At 36.4% G+C, this 15,842-nt stretch overlaps 2 protein-coding genes across 4 annotated transcripts in view; one reads left to right on the forward strand and one right to left on the reverse strand.

The window, feature by feature from the left end:
- LOC123540108 (lysophospholipid acyltransferase 2-like) overlaps positions 1 to 15,842 on the reverse strand; it is a 132,231-nt gene that overhangs the window by 29,569 nt on the left and 86,820 nt on the right. The window contains exons 3-7 of the mRNA XM_053525799.1: positions 10,708 to 10,853; positions 9,908 to 9,985; positions 5,188 to 5,286; positions 3,180 to 3,290; positions 1,565 to 1,706 (exon numbers count right to left, since the gene is read on the reverse strand). Coding sequence (XP_053381774.1) covers positions 1,565 to 1,706; positions 3,180 to 3,290; positions 5,188 to 5,286; positions 9,908 to 9,985; positions 10,708 to 10,853 — 576 coding nt within the window. The remainder of the gene's footprint in view (positions 1 to 1,564; positions 1,707 to 3,179; positions 3,291 to 5,187; positions 5,287 to 9,907; positions 9,986 to 10,707; positions 10,854 to 15,842) is intronic.
- The window catches only part of LOC123539728 (endoplasmic reticulum-Golgi intermediate compartment protein 3-like), a 36,183-nt gene continuing 35,217 nt past the window's right edge, over positions 14,877 to 15,842 (forward strand). For 2 of the 3 annotated variants that reach the window (XR_008367772.1, XM_053526317.1), the window contains exon 1: positions 14,877 to 15,679. Coding sequence is in view for 2 of the 3 variants with exons in the window: in XM_053526317.1 (XP_053382292.1) it covers positions 15,484 to 15,679 (196 nt within the window). In the remaining variant the exon portion in view is untranslated. The remainder of the gene's footprint in view (positions 15,680 to 15,842) is intronic. The other variant, XM_053526318.1, reaches the window with a different exon arrangement.

Here is a 15,842-nt window from a genome sequence, read left to right on the forward strand (position 1 = left end):
CCAGAGTGATTGTCTCTGAAAGGGCCAGAATTAGCTATTTTGACCTTGTCTGCACAATAGCAGCTTCATTTATGATTTGAATTTAATCAAACTTGCACAAAACTTGTGTCACCATAAGATCTTGGTTCCTTTCTTGAACCGGCCAGATCCCATAATGGGTTTCAGAGTTATGGCCCCTGAAAGGGCCAAAATTAGCTATTTTGACCTTGTCTGCACAATAGCAGCTTCATTTATGATTTGATTTTAACCAAACTTGCACATAACTTGTATCACCATAAGATCTCGATTCCTTTTTATACGCCCGAAGGGACGTATTATGTTATCGCCTCGGTGTCCGTCTGTCTGTCTGTTGGTTAGCAATTTCCCTTCCGCTCTGTAACTCTTGAACCCCTTGAAGGATTTCAGAGAAACCTGACATAAATTTTCACCTCATCGAAACGACGTGCAGAGCGCATGTTTTGGATGGCTCACTTCAAGGTCAAGGTCACACTTAGGGGTCAAAGGTCATATGACTTTGTTTTGTGTGTATATTGCTCTGCATTTGCATTACATTGCAGTGCTCTTGTTTTCATTTGGTAGATCCTTCTTTTGTTCACTTACAATAAATTTTTTTTTATTACTTCCCTTTTATGTTACTATAAATAGCTTATTTAGTAACTTTTTTATTACTGGCCGTAGGGAAAAACCGAGACCACTTTTCTGTGGTACAACATGGATGGTACCTCCAATTCTTAGGTGTATTTTGACATATCTGTACCTAGTAAGAATTTTTTTTTCTTTTTGGTTAAATTTCTTCCCTTTGTTGTTCCTGTCCTTTGGACTTAGATATTTTTTCTGAGGACTTAAGATTTATTTTTAATTTTTTCCCTTTGTTATTCCTGTCCTTTGGGCTTCTTTTGATTGATCTTGATTACGATTTTTTTGACCTTCTTGTCCTTAAGTGCAATGATATAACAGGTAAGCGATATAGGGCCATTATGGCCCTCTTGTTGACTATTTCAGGGGCCATAACTCTGGAAATAGGGGGCGGACCCAGATGAAAAATAGGAGGTGCGCAGGTTCATATCATGATTAAGACTCATGCAAGGTTTCATGAATCTATATCAAATACTTTTTGAGCTAGGCGTTCCACAAGGTGAAAATGTGCATTTCTGACTATTTCAGGGGCCATAACTCTAAAAATAGGGGGCGGAGCCAGACAAAAAATAGAAGGTGTGCAAGTTCATATCATGATAAAGACTCATGCAAGGTTTCATCAATTTATATCAAATACTTTTTGAGCTAGGTGCGTCACGAACTTCGGACGGACGGACGGACGCACGGACAAGAACAAATCTATATGCCCCCACCACTCATGGGGGGCACAAAAAGGTCACTAATGCATTAAGTTAGCATATTTAAGATTTAATAGGTACAGTCTTGCCTGAAAAAAAAAAACTTAGAGCATTTTAGTTTTGAAATTGGAAATAAACATTTTATTTGCCATTTCTGAACTTTGACCCCAAACTGACCTGAAAAAAAAAACACCAAAAAACACTGGAATGCAATATAAATACATACTAACCACTCCATTCTTCTCTGGTTTTTTACTGATATCAGATCCATTCACATAAGCAATATAATCCCTGTAGAAACTTAGGGGTCCTACAACAACCCCTTGGAAGTAGAATAAATAGCTGAAGTACTCAAGAGCTGATGGTGGCTTACTGAAAAACATAACATTTCTCAATTGTCACTGTAAAGTAGAATTTGACAATAAGTTTTTTTTAAATTTCAGTTTTTAGTTAACAAAACTACTGTACTATGAAAATGTTACTTGAAAGATCTATATTTTATTTTTCGATGTTGTTAGGAGTCACAACTCTGTGAACTGATATCAAGTGTATGCACACAGGTAGGATATTTATCATTTATTTCAAAAATACCTTGGGATATCGATATTCAGAACATTAGAAATCAACCAAATTCAGACATACACATTCATAAAACACTTGATAAGACTAATTTTGACATGCAAACCCTTGTACAGTCACTCCATTGATTTACTAAACAATTTACAACAAATTCTTATTACTACGTACAGGTAAATGCTATAATTATAGGATATAAGCTTTGTATCGAGAACTATGAACAAGTTCTGCAGCAGAAATATTGCACGGCTTTATGGGAGTGCATTATCATTCCATTCCAGAATGATTGCATATTTCTCAAAGTAAAGCTAATGACTTTTTTATTACATACGTATCTACACATATCAATATTATATGAATATTGTGAATTTAGTCAACAGACGGAATAAAATTGACAAACTTGACAAACAAACAAAATAAACGCAATGACACGGATCAAAATTATGTCATGCATTCAATATAAAATACACACCCAATATGGAAATACTGACACTTCTGGTTCCATTTTAACTTAATGGAGAATAAAAAAAAGTATGTAGTAAGTACGAGTACACATGTTGAAATGTGAAACTCTTTAGTACCCTTGTTTTTTTTATGAAATAGTGGCTTCAAACATTTTTTCATGAACAGCAAAGTCTTAATGATCCATTTCTTTGTTTTACAGTAAAATGATTCATCGTTCTAAGACCAAACTGTTTAAGCTTAAAATTTCTTTTTAGTTCTTCTTTCAAAGTGTTTCCAAAATAAGTAAATTTGTTTCTTTTGTTGGGTTTGACATCAGACCTACAGATTTATAGGTCATATGACTGAATTCAAACATTTCATGGTGGAGGAAGACCCAAGATGCCCCTATGGGTTCAGCAGGGAGAGCACATGACCATCAAACTAGGGGTACTTAGTTCACTCTTCCATGTTGAGCAGCATGTAAATGACTTAAAAGAAGACAATTTGTCTAATATTTTAGTCCTTCATCTAAGATTCAACTCAGAATTTGTGGAAAAACAGCACTTGATCTGTTATGAAACTGAATTTGGAGACCAGTCTGAGAATTCACTCATGCCATAGGTCAATTTCCAATCCATGCTCAGAAACAACCAATCAGATGCTGGAATTTGTGAGACTGGTTTCCAAGTTGATTTTTATAACCTAGGGCCTTGATATGGAATCATGGGACACTATGTGGATTAATAGAATGCCATAACACAACTGAAATACTGTTGAAATCTTCATTACAGCCATCTTAAACAAACAAATTTATTCTGATGAAACCTGATCATGTATCTTTTCTGTAGATCTGATAATTTATCCTTGTTGCCGTGGCGACCATCGTAAATACTGCATGCTAGACTGCTGATTTTCTCTGTGGTTATCATTAGTGGTCTGTAATTAGATAATATCATTCATTCTAATATGCTTGTTTCTGTTAAAACACTCTTACACTAGAATGACGTCACATTAACGTGCGATGACGTCAAAGTTTTTGTTGCGACCAACAAAGAGCGCTTCTACATTTTATCTACTGTTTTAGATTAAGGGCATATTAGAATCGAAATAATTTATAGCACATCCGTGTTTTAACATTATTTATACACTCGGGTGGTAATACGTCGTACAAATAATTTCACTCGGGCTGCGCCCTCATGAAATTATTGCGCCCGACGTATAACTGCCCATCGTGCATAAATAGTGTTAAAGCATTCTTTTACTATAAATTATTTCTTAAATGTCAAAACTGAAAACACAAGTACACAATTTTTAATATATGTGTTTTATTACTACATTTAAAATGTAATATTTAGCAGATTTATACTGCAGGGCCCAGTGCCAGGTGTATGTTATTGTTCAACACAAAATTTTGAGATACTAAGCTGAAATTTGAGTTATCAAGAAACTAACGTAACTTAGTCAAAATTTTGAGTTATTTATCTTGGAATTTTAGACTACTTGCTTCATTTTTTTAATTATTAAGTGAAATTTAAAGTTATGTACCTCAAAACTAAAACTTTCCAGTTACTATTACAGTGTACCTAGAAGCATAGGTCCTGGCCAAAGATAGACACCTTGTGTAGCATACACATGTCTGCAGGTCCGAACTTCCTGGCCAAAGACAGACACCTTGTGTAGCATACACAAGTCTGCAGGTCCTAACTTCCTGGCCAAAGATAGACACCTTGTGTAGCATACACATGTCTGCAGGTCCTAACTTCCTGGCCAAAGACAGACACCTTGTGTAGCATACACATGTCTGCAGGTCCGAACTTCCTGGCCAAAGACAGACACCTTGTGTAGCATACACAAGTCTGCAGGTCCGAACTTCCTGGCCAAAGACAGACACCTTGTGTAGCATACACAAGTCTGCAGGTCCGAACTTCCTGGCCAAAGACAGACACCTTGTGTAGCATAGACATGTCTGCAGGTCCTAACTTCCTGGCCAAAGACAGACACCTTGTGTAGCATACACATGTCTGCAGGTCCTAACTTGTCTATCTTGTGTAGCATACACAAGTCTGCCGGTCCCAACTTCCTGGCCAAAGACAGACACCTTGTGTAGCATACACAAGTCGGCAGGTTCTAACTTCCTGGCCAAAGACAGACACCTTGTGTAGCATACTCAAGTCGGCAGCTTCTAACTTTGATGTTAGAACCTGCAGACATGTGTATGCTACACAAGGTGTCTATCTTTGGCCAGGACCTATGCTTCTAGGTACACTATGTCCGCCCACTTAGCTCAGTAGGGAGAGCGTTGGTCTACGGATCGCAGGGTCGCTGGTTCGATCCCCGGGCGGGGCGTATGTTCTCCGTGACGATTTGATAAAAGACATTGTGTCTGACATCATTCGTCCTCCACCACTGATAATTCATGTGGGGAAGTTGGCAGTTACTTGCGGAGAACAGGTTTGTACTGGTACAGAATCCAGGAACACTGGTTAGGTTAACTGCCCGCCGTTACATGACTGAAATACTGTTGAAAAACGGCGTTAAACCCAAAACAAACAAACTAACTTTGATCTTATATAGAAATAGTTGTTATAAAAAGGTCATTAAATGACTTGTGAGCCTTCTTGTGACAATGACCCTTGGACCATTATTGCAAGAGGTGCAGCTGTGTTTTATCTTAATGTTACCCAACCTTATTGTAAACTGTAATAACTACCCTGATAAACCTAATATGACCAATACTGTATATCAACATATCTTCAGATATCAATTAAGTCCTGTATATATTAGTATATATTATACTCTGTACAATAAATTCTCAGGTATCAAAAATACGTACCCTGATACATCTATACTGTACAATACATCCTCAGGAATCATATAAGCCCTGTACAGATGTAGCAAAACTAGATAGGACAAAGCTAAACCAAACACTACTCTGAAATATAAAAAAACAAAAAACAATGAAATAGATTTGTAAGCTTTCTACTTAGGAACTAAATGAGTGGACTCTTGTGCCCCCATTTACTGTCAATGTGTGGTCATATGTTACTTGCTGACAATGAAGGACAAATAAACTTTCATATAACCTTGAGTGTGTGTGTGTTGAGGGGTGTGTGGGGGGGGGGGGGGGGGGGGTTAATCCCATATAAGTGCATAATTTCACATGCCAAACAACATTCCTATAATTTCATGAGGGGCACAATAACTCTGGTCTTGCTGAGTGTGATCACAAACAGAACAACATTCCTATAGTTTCATGGGGGCACAATAACTCTGGTCTTGCAGAGTGTGATCACAAACAGAACAACATTCCTATAATGTTTCATGAGGGGCACAATAACTCTGGTCTTGCTGAGTGTGATCACAAACAGAACAACATTCCTATAGTTTCATGAGGGGCACAATAACTCTGGTCTTGCTGAGTGTGATCACAAACAGAACAACATTCCTATAGTTTCATGAGGGGCACAATAACTCTGGTCTTGCTGAGTGTGATCACAAACAGAATAACATTCCTATAGTTTCATGAGGGGCACAATAACTCTGGTCTTGCTGAGTGTGATCACAAACAGAATAACATTCCTATAATGTTTCATGAGGGGCACAATAACTCTGGTCTTGCTGAGTGTGATCACAAACAGAATAACATTCCTATAATGTTTCATGACTCTAGGTGAAATACCTTTTGCCATATGTGTGACATGAACTGTTAGGTTCTTTATGCATATTTTTGACTCAGTCAAGGGTCATAACTTTTGGTTTTGCTGAGTGAAATTCAAAACACGACCCCAGGTGCATAACTTCACATGCTGAATAAAAGTCTTTTAATGTTTGATGACTCTAGGTCAAATACATTTTGAGATACACAAACTTCTAACAGATGTACAGACAGACATACAGACATCTTCAAATGTCAGGGCCTACCCCTAAATGTTTTGGGGGTCACAAAAAGTAATTCTTTTCAACCATGCTTATGTTTTAAACATTTTAGGTTTGTTTCTTTCTAAACACAGAATGTGCTCCAAACTTTACTAAGTCAAATAAGGTTTGGACCACTAAACTATCTTAAATCATCCAAGAATCTACTTTGTAATATTTTTATGAAAGTCAGTTTATTACACCCAGTATGCCTAATTACCTTCCTTTAATTGGTATGTCTAATTAGAAACCAACAAGGTTATTTAAACAAGAGGGCCAAGATGGCCCTACGTCGCTCACCTAAGAAACACACCATAACAGTGTAAAACATGTTTGACCTAGTGATTTCATGGAAACAAATATTCTGACCAATTTTCATTAAGATTGGACCAAAAAATTGGTCTCTTGCGATAAAACAAGCAATTTCTTAGATATGACCTAGTTTTTGACCCTAGATGACCCATGTTCAAACTCGACCTAGATTTTATCAAGGCAATCATTCTGACCAAAATTCATGAAGATCAATTGAAAAATACAGCCTCTATCACATACACAAGTTTTTTCTTTGATTTGACCAAGTGACCTAGTTTTTGACCTCAGATGACCCATATTCAAATTCGACCTAGATTTCATCAAGGCAATCATCTTGACCAAATTTCATAAAAATCAATTGAAAAAAACAGTCTCTATCGCATACACAAGACTTTTCTTTAATTTGACCTAGTGACCTAGTTTTTGACCTCAAATAACCCATATTCAAACTCGACCTAGATTTCATCAAGGCAATCACTCTGACCAAATTTCATAAAGATCAATTGAAAAATACATCCTCTTTGCATACACAATGTTTTTCTTCGATTTGACCTAGTGACCTAGTTTTTGATCCCAGATGACCCATTTTCGAACTCGGCCTAGATTTCATCAAGGTAATCATTCTGGCTAAATTTCATGAAGATCAGTTGAAAAATACAGCCTCTATTGTATATACAAGGTTTTTCTTTGATTTGACCTAGTGACCTAGTTTTTGACCCGAGATGACCCATTTTCGAACTTGGTCTAAATTTCATCAAGGTAATCATTCTGACCAAAATTCATGAAGATCAATTGAAAATACAGCCTCTATCGCATACACAAGGTTTTTCCTTGATCTGACCTAGTGACCTAGTTTTTAACCTGAGATGACCCATTTTCGAACTCGGCCTAGATTTCATCAAGGTAATCATTCTGACAAAAATTCATGAAGATCAATTGAACAAGAGCTGTCCATAAGACAGCCAAGCTCGACTATTCGAAATATTGTCACAGAAGCTGGAAATTATTACCCAAAATGTTAAATATCAAAAGAGTTTTAAGTTCAAAAGGGGACATATCAGAGTTATGGGACTTGATGCTATCAACTAGTTTTATAACCCCGAAGAAACATGTTAAGTTTCAATTCAATATCTGCATTAGTTTTGGGGATAGTAACTTGCATGTAAAACTTTAACCAGAATTTTCTAAGTCCAAAAGGGGGCATAATTTGCTCAAAATACATGTTAAGAGTTATGGAACTTGACCCAGTGAGGTAGGTAATTGATCTAGAAAAAGAATAAATAAGTTCCAAATCTATATGCCTTTTAGTAATAGCTGTATGTACTTGCACGCAAAACTTTAACCAGAATTTTCTAAGTCCAAAAGGGGGCATAATTTGGCCAAAATACATGCCAGAGTTATGGAACTTGACCCAGTGAGGTAGGTAATTGATCTAGAAAAAGAATAAATAAGTTCCAAATCTATATGCCTTTTAGTAATAGCTGTATGTACTTGCACGCAAAACTTTAACCAGAATTTTCTAAGTCCAAAAGGGGGCATAATTTGGCCAAAATACATGCCAGAGTTATGGGACTTGACCCAGTGAGGTAGGTAATTGATCTAGAAAAAGAAAAAATAAGTTTCAAATCTATATGCCTTTTAGTAATAGCTGTATGTACTTGCACGCAAAACTTTAACCAGAATTTTCTAAGTCCAAAAGGGGGCATAATTTGGCCAAAATACATGCCAGAGTTATGGGACTTGACCCAGTGAGGTAGGTAATTGATCTAGAAAAAGAAAAAATAAGTTTCAAATCTATATGCCTTTTAGTAATAGCTGTATGTACTTGCACGCAAAACTTTAACCAGAATTTTCTAAGTCCAAAAGGGGGCATACTTTGGCCAAAATGAAGGTCAGAGTTATGGGACTTGGTGCTATCAACTAGTTTTATAACCCCGAAGACACATGTGAAGTTTCAATTCAATATCTGCATTAGTTTTGGAGATAGTAACTTGCATGTAAAACTTTAACCAGAATTTTCTAAGTCCAAAAGGGGGCATAATTTGCTCAAAATACATGTTAGAGTTATGGAACTTGACCCAGTGAGGTTGGTAATTGACCTAGAAAAAGAATAAATAAGTTTCAAAGCTATATGCCTTTAAATGATAGCTGTATGTACTTGCATGCAAAAACTTAACCAAGGTGTGACGCCGACGCCGACGCCGACGCCAGGGTGAGTAGAATAGCTAGACTATTCTTCGAATAGCCGAGCTAAAAATACCGCCTCTATCACATACACAACGTTTTTCCTTGATTTGGCCTGGTGACCTAGTTTTTGACCCGAGATGACCCATTTTCGAACTCGGCCTAGATTTCATCAAGGCAATCATTCTGACAAATATTCATGAAGATCAATTGAAAAATACAGCCTCTAGCGCATACACAAGGTTTTTCTTTGATTTGACCTAGTGACCTAGTTTTTGACCGAGATGACCCATTTTCGAACTCGGCCTAGATTTCATCAAGGTAATCATTCTGACCAATATTCATGAAGAATAATTGAAAAATACAGCCTCTATCGTATACACAAGGTTTTTCTTTGATTTGACCTAGTGACCTAGTTTTTGACCCCAGATGATCCATTTTCGAACTCGGCTTAGATTTCATCAAGGTTATCATTCTGACCAATATTCATGAAGATTAATTGAAAAATACCGCCTCTATCGCATACACAAGGTTTTTCTTTGATTTGCCCTAGTGACCTAGTTTTTGACCCGAGATGACCCATTTTCGAACTCGGCCTAGATTTCATCAAGGTAATCATTCTGACCAATATTCATGAAGATCAATTGAAAAATACAGCCTCTATCGCATACACAAGGTTTTTCTTTGATTTGACCTAGTGACCTAGTTTTTGACCCGAAATGACCCATTTTCGAAGTCAGCCTAGATTTCATCAAGGTTATCATTCTGACCAAATTTCATGAAGATTAATTGAAAAATACAGCCTCTATCGCATACACAAGGTTTTTCTTTGATTTGACCTAGTGACCTAGTTTTTGACCCCAGATGACCCATTTTCGAACTCTGCCTAGATTTCATCAAGGTTATCATTCTGACCAATTTTCATGAAGATCAGTTGAAAAACACGGCCTCTATCGCATACACAAGCTAAATGTTGACGAACAGACAGACGACAGACAGACGCCGGACATCGAGTAATCAGAAAAACTCACCTGAGCTCAGGTGAGCTAAAAATACAAACATTATCATTGGAGAAAACATTATTCAGGGCAATATGGGACTTAAAAAACAATATGGGAAAAGGTAAGGTGTGATACACTTACATATGCATTACTGACTGAGGTAGCAACAACATTGCTGTATAGCATAGAAGAGACTGGGCAACAACATGGTTAAACTGCCTGAAAAATCAAACACATTTTTCTTTGAACATTAATTTCATTTTACATCAAATGGAGAAAATTCTTAAAATTTCAACTGTAAACATCTCTTAAAATTTATGTAAACTACCCTCAATGACTTTACACATAAATTCTCACTAGTACTCTAGCTTAACTTCTGTCAGCACTATGATAGAGACCTTGTTCAAATCTCACTCCCAACAGATAGTGAATGAAAACCAGGAATTGTTGGGAAAGTTATCTCAAAGTCTATGGATATATGAGCCGCGCCATGGGAAAACCAACATAGTGGGTATGCGACCAGCATGGATCCAGACCAGCCTGCGCATCCGCGCAGTCTGGTCAGGATCCATGCTGTTCGCTAACAGTTTCTCCAATTCCAATAGGCTTTAAAAGCGAACAGCATGGAGCCTGACCAGACTGCGCGGATGCGCAGGCTGGTCTGGATCCATGCTGGTCGCAAACCCACTATGTTGGTTTTCTCATGGCACGGCTCATATTATTCTTTCTTACTTATACAATGTACAATCATCCTTTCTGAGAATTAGATCACCAAACCATAATTATATAGCAGCAAATTATTGAAAATATAGAACATTTTTCCCTTTGATCAAGTTTTTAAATCTACAGGATTCTACAGTAGAAATACATCATACAACAGGATATTCTTCATTCAGACTCTTACTTTTTTTTGTACAAATATTTTACAAAAGTTAACTTACATCCCAAAACTGAAATACCCAACAGTAAATCCAATATTCATAGCAACTATGTGCCTGACTGTGGCGTCCACCTTGGATGGAGGAAGATATTTGTAATAAAGGATCGAGCATAGTAAACAGATTGCTTCACCTCCGAAAAATATCAGCTGAAAGGAAAAATGTAAATATGAATGTCAAATTTCTGTAGTAGAAATATTAACAAACTTTTATATAATTTAGGCTGGGGCAAGACAAAATATAATATTAAATTCTTTTAGGTATAGTGAATTTAATATTATATTTTGTCTTGCCCTTGCATAAATAATATAGTGAATTTAATATTATATTTTGTCTTGCCTTGCATAACTAAGTATAGTGAATTTAATATATATTTTGTCTGCCCTTTAGGATGATTGGTCATGAAGAGTAGATGACCCCTATTGATTTTAGGGTCACTCAGTCAAAGGTCAAGGTCACAGGGGCCTGAACATGGAAAACCATTTCCGATCAATAACTAGACAACCACTTGATCCAGAATGTTGAAACTTCATAGGATGATTGTACATGCAAAGTAGATGACCGCTATTGATTTTGGGGTCACTCCATTAAAGGTCAAGGTCACAGGGGCCTGAACATCGAATACCATTTCCGGTCAATAACTTGGAAACCACTTGACCCAGAATGTTGAAACTTTATAGAATGATTGGTCATGCAGAGTAGATGACCCCTAACGATTTTGGGGTCACTCTGTGAAAGGTCAAGGTCACAGGTGCCCGAACATTGAAAACCATTTCCGGTCAGTAACTTGAGAACCACTTGACCCAGAATGATGAAACTTCATAGGATGATTGGTCATGCAGAGTAGATGACCCCTAATGATTTTAGGGTCACTCTGTTAAAGGTCAAGGCCACAGGGGCCTGAACATGGAAAACCATTTCCAATCAATAACTTGAGAACCTCTCAACCCAGAATGTTGAAACTTCTTAGGATGATTGTTCATGCAGAGTAAATGACCCCTATTGTTTTTGGGGTCACTCCGTTAAAGGTCAAGGTCACAGGGGCCTGAACATTGATAACCAGTTCCGATCAATAACTTGAGAACCACTTGACCCAGAATGTTGAAACTTCATAGGATGATTGAACATGCAGAGTAGATGACCCCTATTGATTTTCAGTCTATTAAAGGTCAAGGTCACAGTGGCCTGTTCATGTAAAATCATTTTTTGGAAATAACTTGAGAACCACTTGACCTACAATGTTGAAACTTAATAGGATGATTGGACATGCAGAGTAGATGACCCCTATTTATTTTGAGGTCACTTGATCAAAGGTCAAGGTCACAGGAGCCTGAACAGTGACTTGAGAACCACTAGGCCAAGAGTGTTGAAATTTAGCGGGATGACTGGACATGCCAAGTAGATGATCCCTATTGCAGCCAACCATCAGTGTCTCTTTGACTTTCGCTCCTGACCCCTATTGACTTCTTGCCTATAGGACTTTGCATTGGGGGAGACATGCGCTTTTTTACAAAAGCATTTTCTAGTTTATAATATAAACTTCCTTACTTCAAGTTAAATCCCTAGTATCAACATTATTTCCTGAACATTGCTGAAACATCCAAAATATATGGTCCTTATTGACTCGTAAATCATAGTTTGTGGTCCAAATCGCCAAAATATATGACCATTTTCTATTTTTATTCAAAGTATTTGGTCCGAATCAGCCAAAATATTTGGGCCGAATCAGCCATGGTCCGAATCAGCCTGTTTCCATTTTGATATACTGATCACTTACTGGGTTTAGCCTATCGTCGCACACCTATTTCGACGCCACTTTTGTTTTGACCTCATTCTCGATTAACTTGGGGTTTCCGATGACGTAGTTACGCGGTGTAATGACAGAAAACATCATGGTTAATTTTACCGATAAAAAAGTTGGAAAGTTCAGGATTTGAAGATATTTATCAACTTACATTTACCCTTTAGACTCTACATGATTTTTAATGTTTCTACTAATGCAAATTTTCATCCATTTTAAAAACGTCCCTGTGGAAGCTTAGATTAAAAAAGTTACTGGAAATTTTGTTGTACGTCTGCAGCCGACTTTGGTGCTATCAAGGTCACATCACTGCCATGTGACATATGAATTCGCACTATTTTATGCACTGTTTTGGAAGGTGTACGCATTATATATCAATGCAATGATTACTAATACTACACACACTTCATTTTTAGCTCGACTATTCGAAGAATAAGTAGAGCTATCCTACTCACCACGGCGTCGGCGTCGGCGTCGGCGTCGGCGTCACACCTTTGGTTAAGTTTTTCGTACCAGTCCACATTTTGACAAAGTCTTTTGAGATAAAGCTTTGAAACTTTCAACACTTGTTTACCATCATCATGGCCAGTTATAGGCAAGAGCACATAACTCCATCAAGGATTTTGGCTGAATTATAGCCCCTTTTGACTTAGAAATCATGGTTAAGTTTTTCGTACCAGTTCATATTTTGACAAAGTCTTTTGAGATAAAGCTTTGAAACTTTCAACACTTGTTTACCATCACCATGTCCAGTTATAGGCAAGAGCACATAACTCCATCATAGATTTTGGCTGAATTATGGCCCTTTTTGACTTAGAAATCTGGGTTAATATTTTGTACCAGTTCATATTTTGACAAAGTCTTTTGAGATAAAGCTTTAAAACTTTCAACACCTGTTTACCATCACCATGTCCAGTTATAGGCAAGAGCACATAACTCCATCAGGGATTTTGGCTGAATTATGGCCCTTTTGACTTAGAAATCTTGGTTAAGTTTTTCGTACCAGTTAATATTTTTTGTAAAGTGTTTGACATATGGCTTTGAAACTTTTATCACTTGTTTAGTATAATAGTCTCTATCTGTAGGAAAGAGAACATAACTCTGTCATCTATTTTGGCTGAATTATGGCCCTTTTTGGACTTTGAAATTGGTTCTGTTTTCATACAAGTCCATGTTTTTTCAAAACTATTTGACATATGGCTTTTAAACTTTGAACACTTGTTTATCATTATGATTTCCATCTGTAGGCAAGAGTACATAACTATTTTGACTGAATTATGACCCTTTTTGGACTTTGAAATTGGCTCATATATTGCCATTTAGTGCAAGAATTATCGAAATCAAAGTAAAACAGGAACATTGTTTGTCTAATCTATTTATTTCTTTTGTCTGAATATCCGTGAAAATATTTTGACCCCATTCTGCAATCAATTCTTCGAATAGTCGAGCGCGCTGTCATCGGACAGCTCTTGTTTATGCCCTTGGCATCTACTGATGCGGGAGGCATATAGTGATTGTCCTGTCCGTTCATTCGTGCGTCCGTCCGTACAAGGTTAACTAAATGGGACCGTTTCGTCTAGCATCAATACCCCTTACTAGAATGACTCGATACTAATGCAGATGTAACCTGTGACCATTCCTCATCTTCAGACATCACCTGACCTCAGTTTGACCTTGACCTCATTTCGGACTTTAATATAAAAACCACATCCAAACAAACTTCCCAGGATAATTTTACTATAAATCAGAGTTTTAAAGTATAGTCGTTTTAATAATATTCAGCTTTTAAAATTTCTATCAAATACTTTTCATTCATTGATGATTTTTACATACACACCAATTTAGTCAGTACAGGAGAGTTTTGATATTCATATGATAATGTATGATAAATAACACAACAAGCAGAAATGTAAAGTGTAAATTAGAATGTCTGTCTGCAAGCCAATCAAAGAATAAGATAAAAATTCCTACAATAATTTAATTCAAAATGCAAAAATTATCAACCTATCCCCTCTACTCTATAATCCACTAAACCCCAAAGCACTGTACTAGACTATTAGCATCATGTTCAGTGTTTAAGATATTAATTAATAGGTCGTGTATTAAAACAACACAGCAACAAATGATAATATTATATACCATTTTTATTGCTTGATCAAATAATTAATTTATTAACTGCAGAACAAATAATTTAAAATCAAAATTAAACAACATGATAATTATAGGTACCATAAATCTATGCTGTTGCCGGTTGTTAGTTTACCAAAAGGTGTATGGGATCTAATAAGCAGCAAAAAACTTAAGAAAAGCTTAACTAAATTTTGCATATATAACAGTATGTTCAGTTGAACAATAGCAATAATAATTGAACATGACTTTCTAGCATGATCGTCTCATGAATTGCTTGATGGATCTTCATCATTATAAAGGTTTCTCTTTATTTAAAAATATTAAAACCGCTAAACAATGGATCTTCGTCAAATTTAAAATAGTCTGTAGAACTCTTATAAAATCCTCTATTAAATTTCTTCAAATAGGGGTACTTTGCCCTTTATGGCAACCACTTTAGCTATAAATAGAAATACCAAGTTTGTGGTAGATCTTCATCAGATTTGGCCTGTAGCATCCTAGTAAGGACCTCTAACATTTGTTCACATTTTTATAACTGAACCTAGTTGTTCCGTGTGTCATACATATACTCAAAGTCAAATAGTCAATATCAGGTAAGTGACTTGGGCCACTAATGCCCTTTTGTTTACTAAATATAGACCATAAATAAAATTTTAATGAATTATAGCACTTTCATAGTGCAGGTATTCACTTATAACCTGAATTAACTTCAAAAGAGATTTTTTAAAGAAATGTAGGTAATGGGGGAGATTAGGTAGTTAGGGAATATATGGTAGTAACAGAACTAAATAATTAGGAAACAGAGACTGAAACATAATTAGAAAACATAATAAAACTGCATTAGCAAAATGATACACTTGAAGTTATATTTAACATTTTCAGTGACGATCATCAGTGGAGTGTTGATGTTTGTATTGTTCATTTCGGAACTGAACTACTACCTGACGAAGGAGGTCCAACCGGAACTGTTTGTAGATATTTCTCGAGGGAATATCAAGATGAAGATCAATCTGAATGTGACATTCCATAATATGCCATGTGCTTGTAAGTTCCTGTAATCATGAATATTCAAAGTTTTTTTCCTTCTTTGTGCAGATCTGATAAAGAAACTACTGTAACATTTTCACTAATAACAACCAGTTTTTCCAATTCTGGCAGATACTGTTCGAACAATTAAATATGTTTTAAAACCAAATTCATATTTGAA

The sequence above is a fragment of the Mercenaria mercenaria genome, chromosome 16, assembly GCF_021730395.1.
Source record: "Mercenaria mercenaria strain notata chromosome 16, MADL_Memer_1, whole genome shotgun sequence".
Taxonomy (NCBI): Eukaryota; Metazoa; Mollusca; class Bivalvia; order Venerida; family Veneridae; genus Mercenaria; species Mercenaria mercenaria.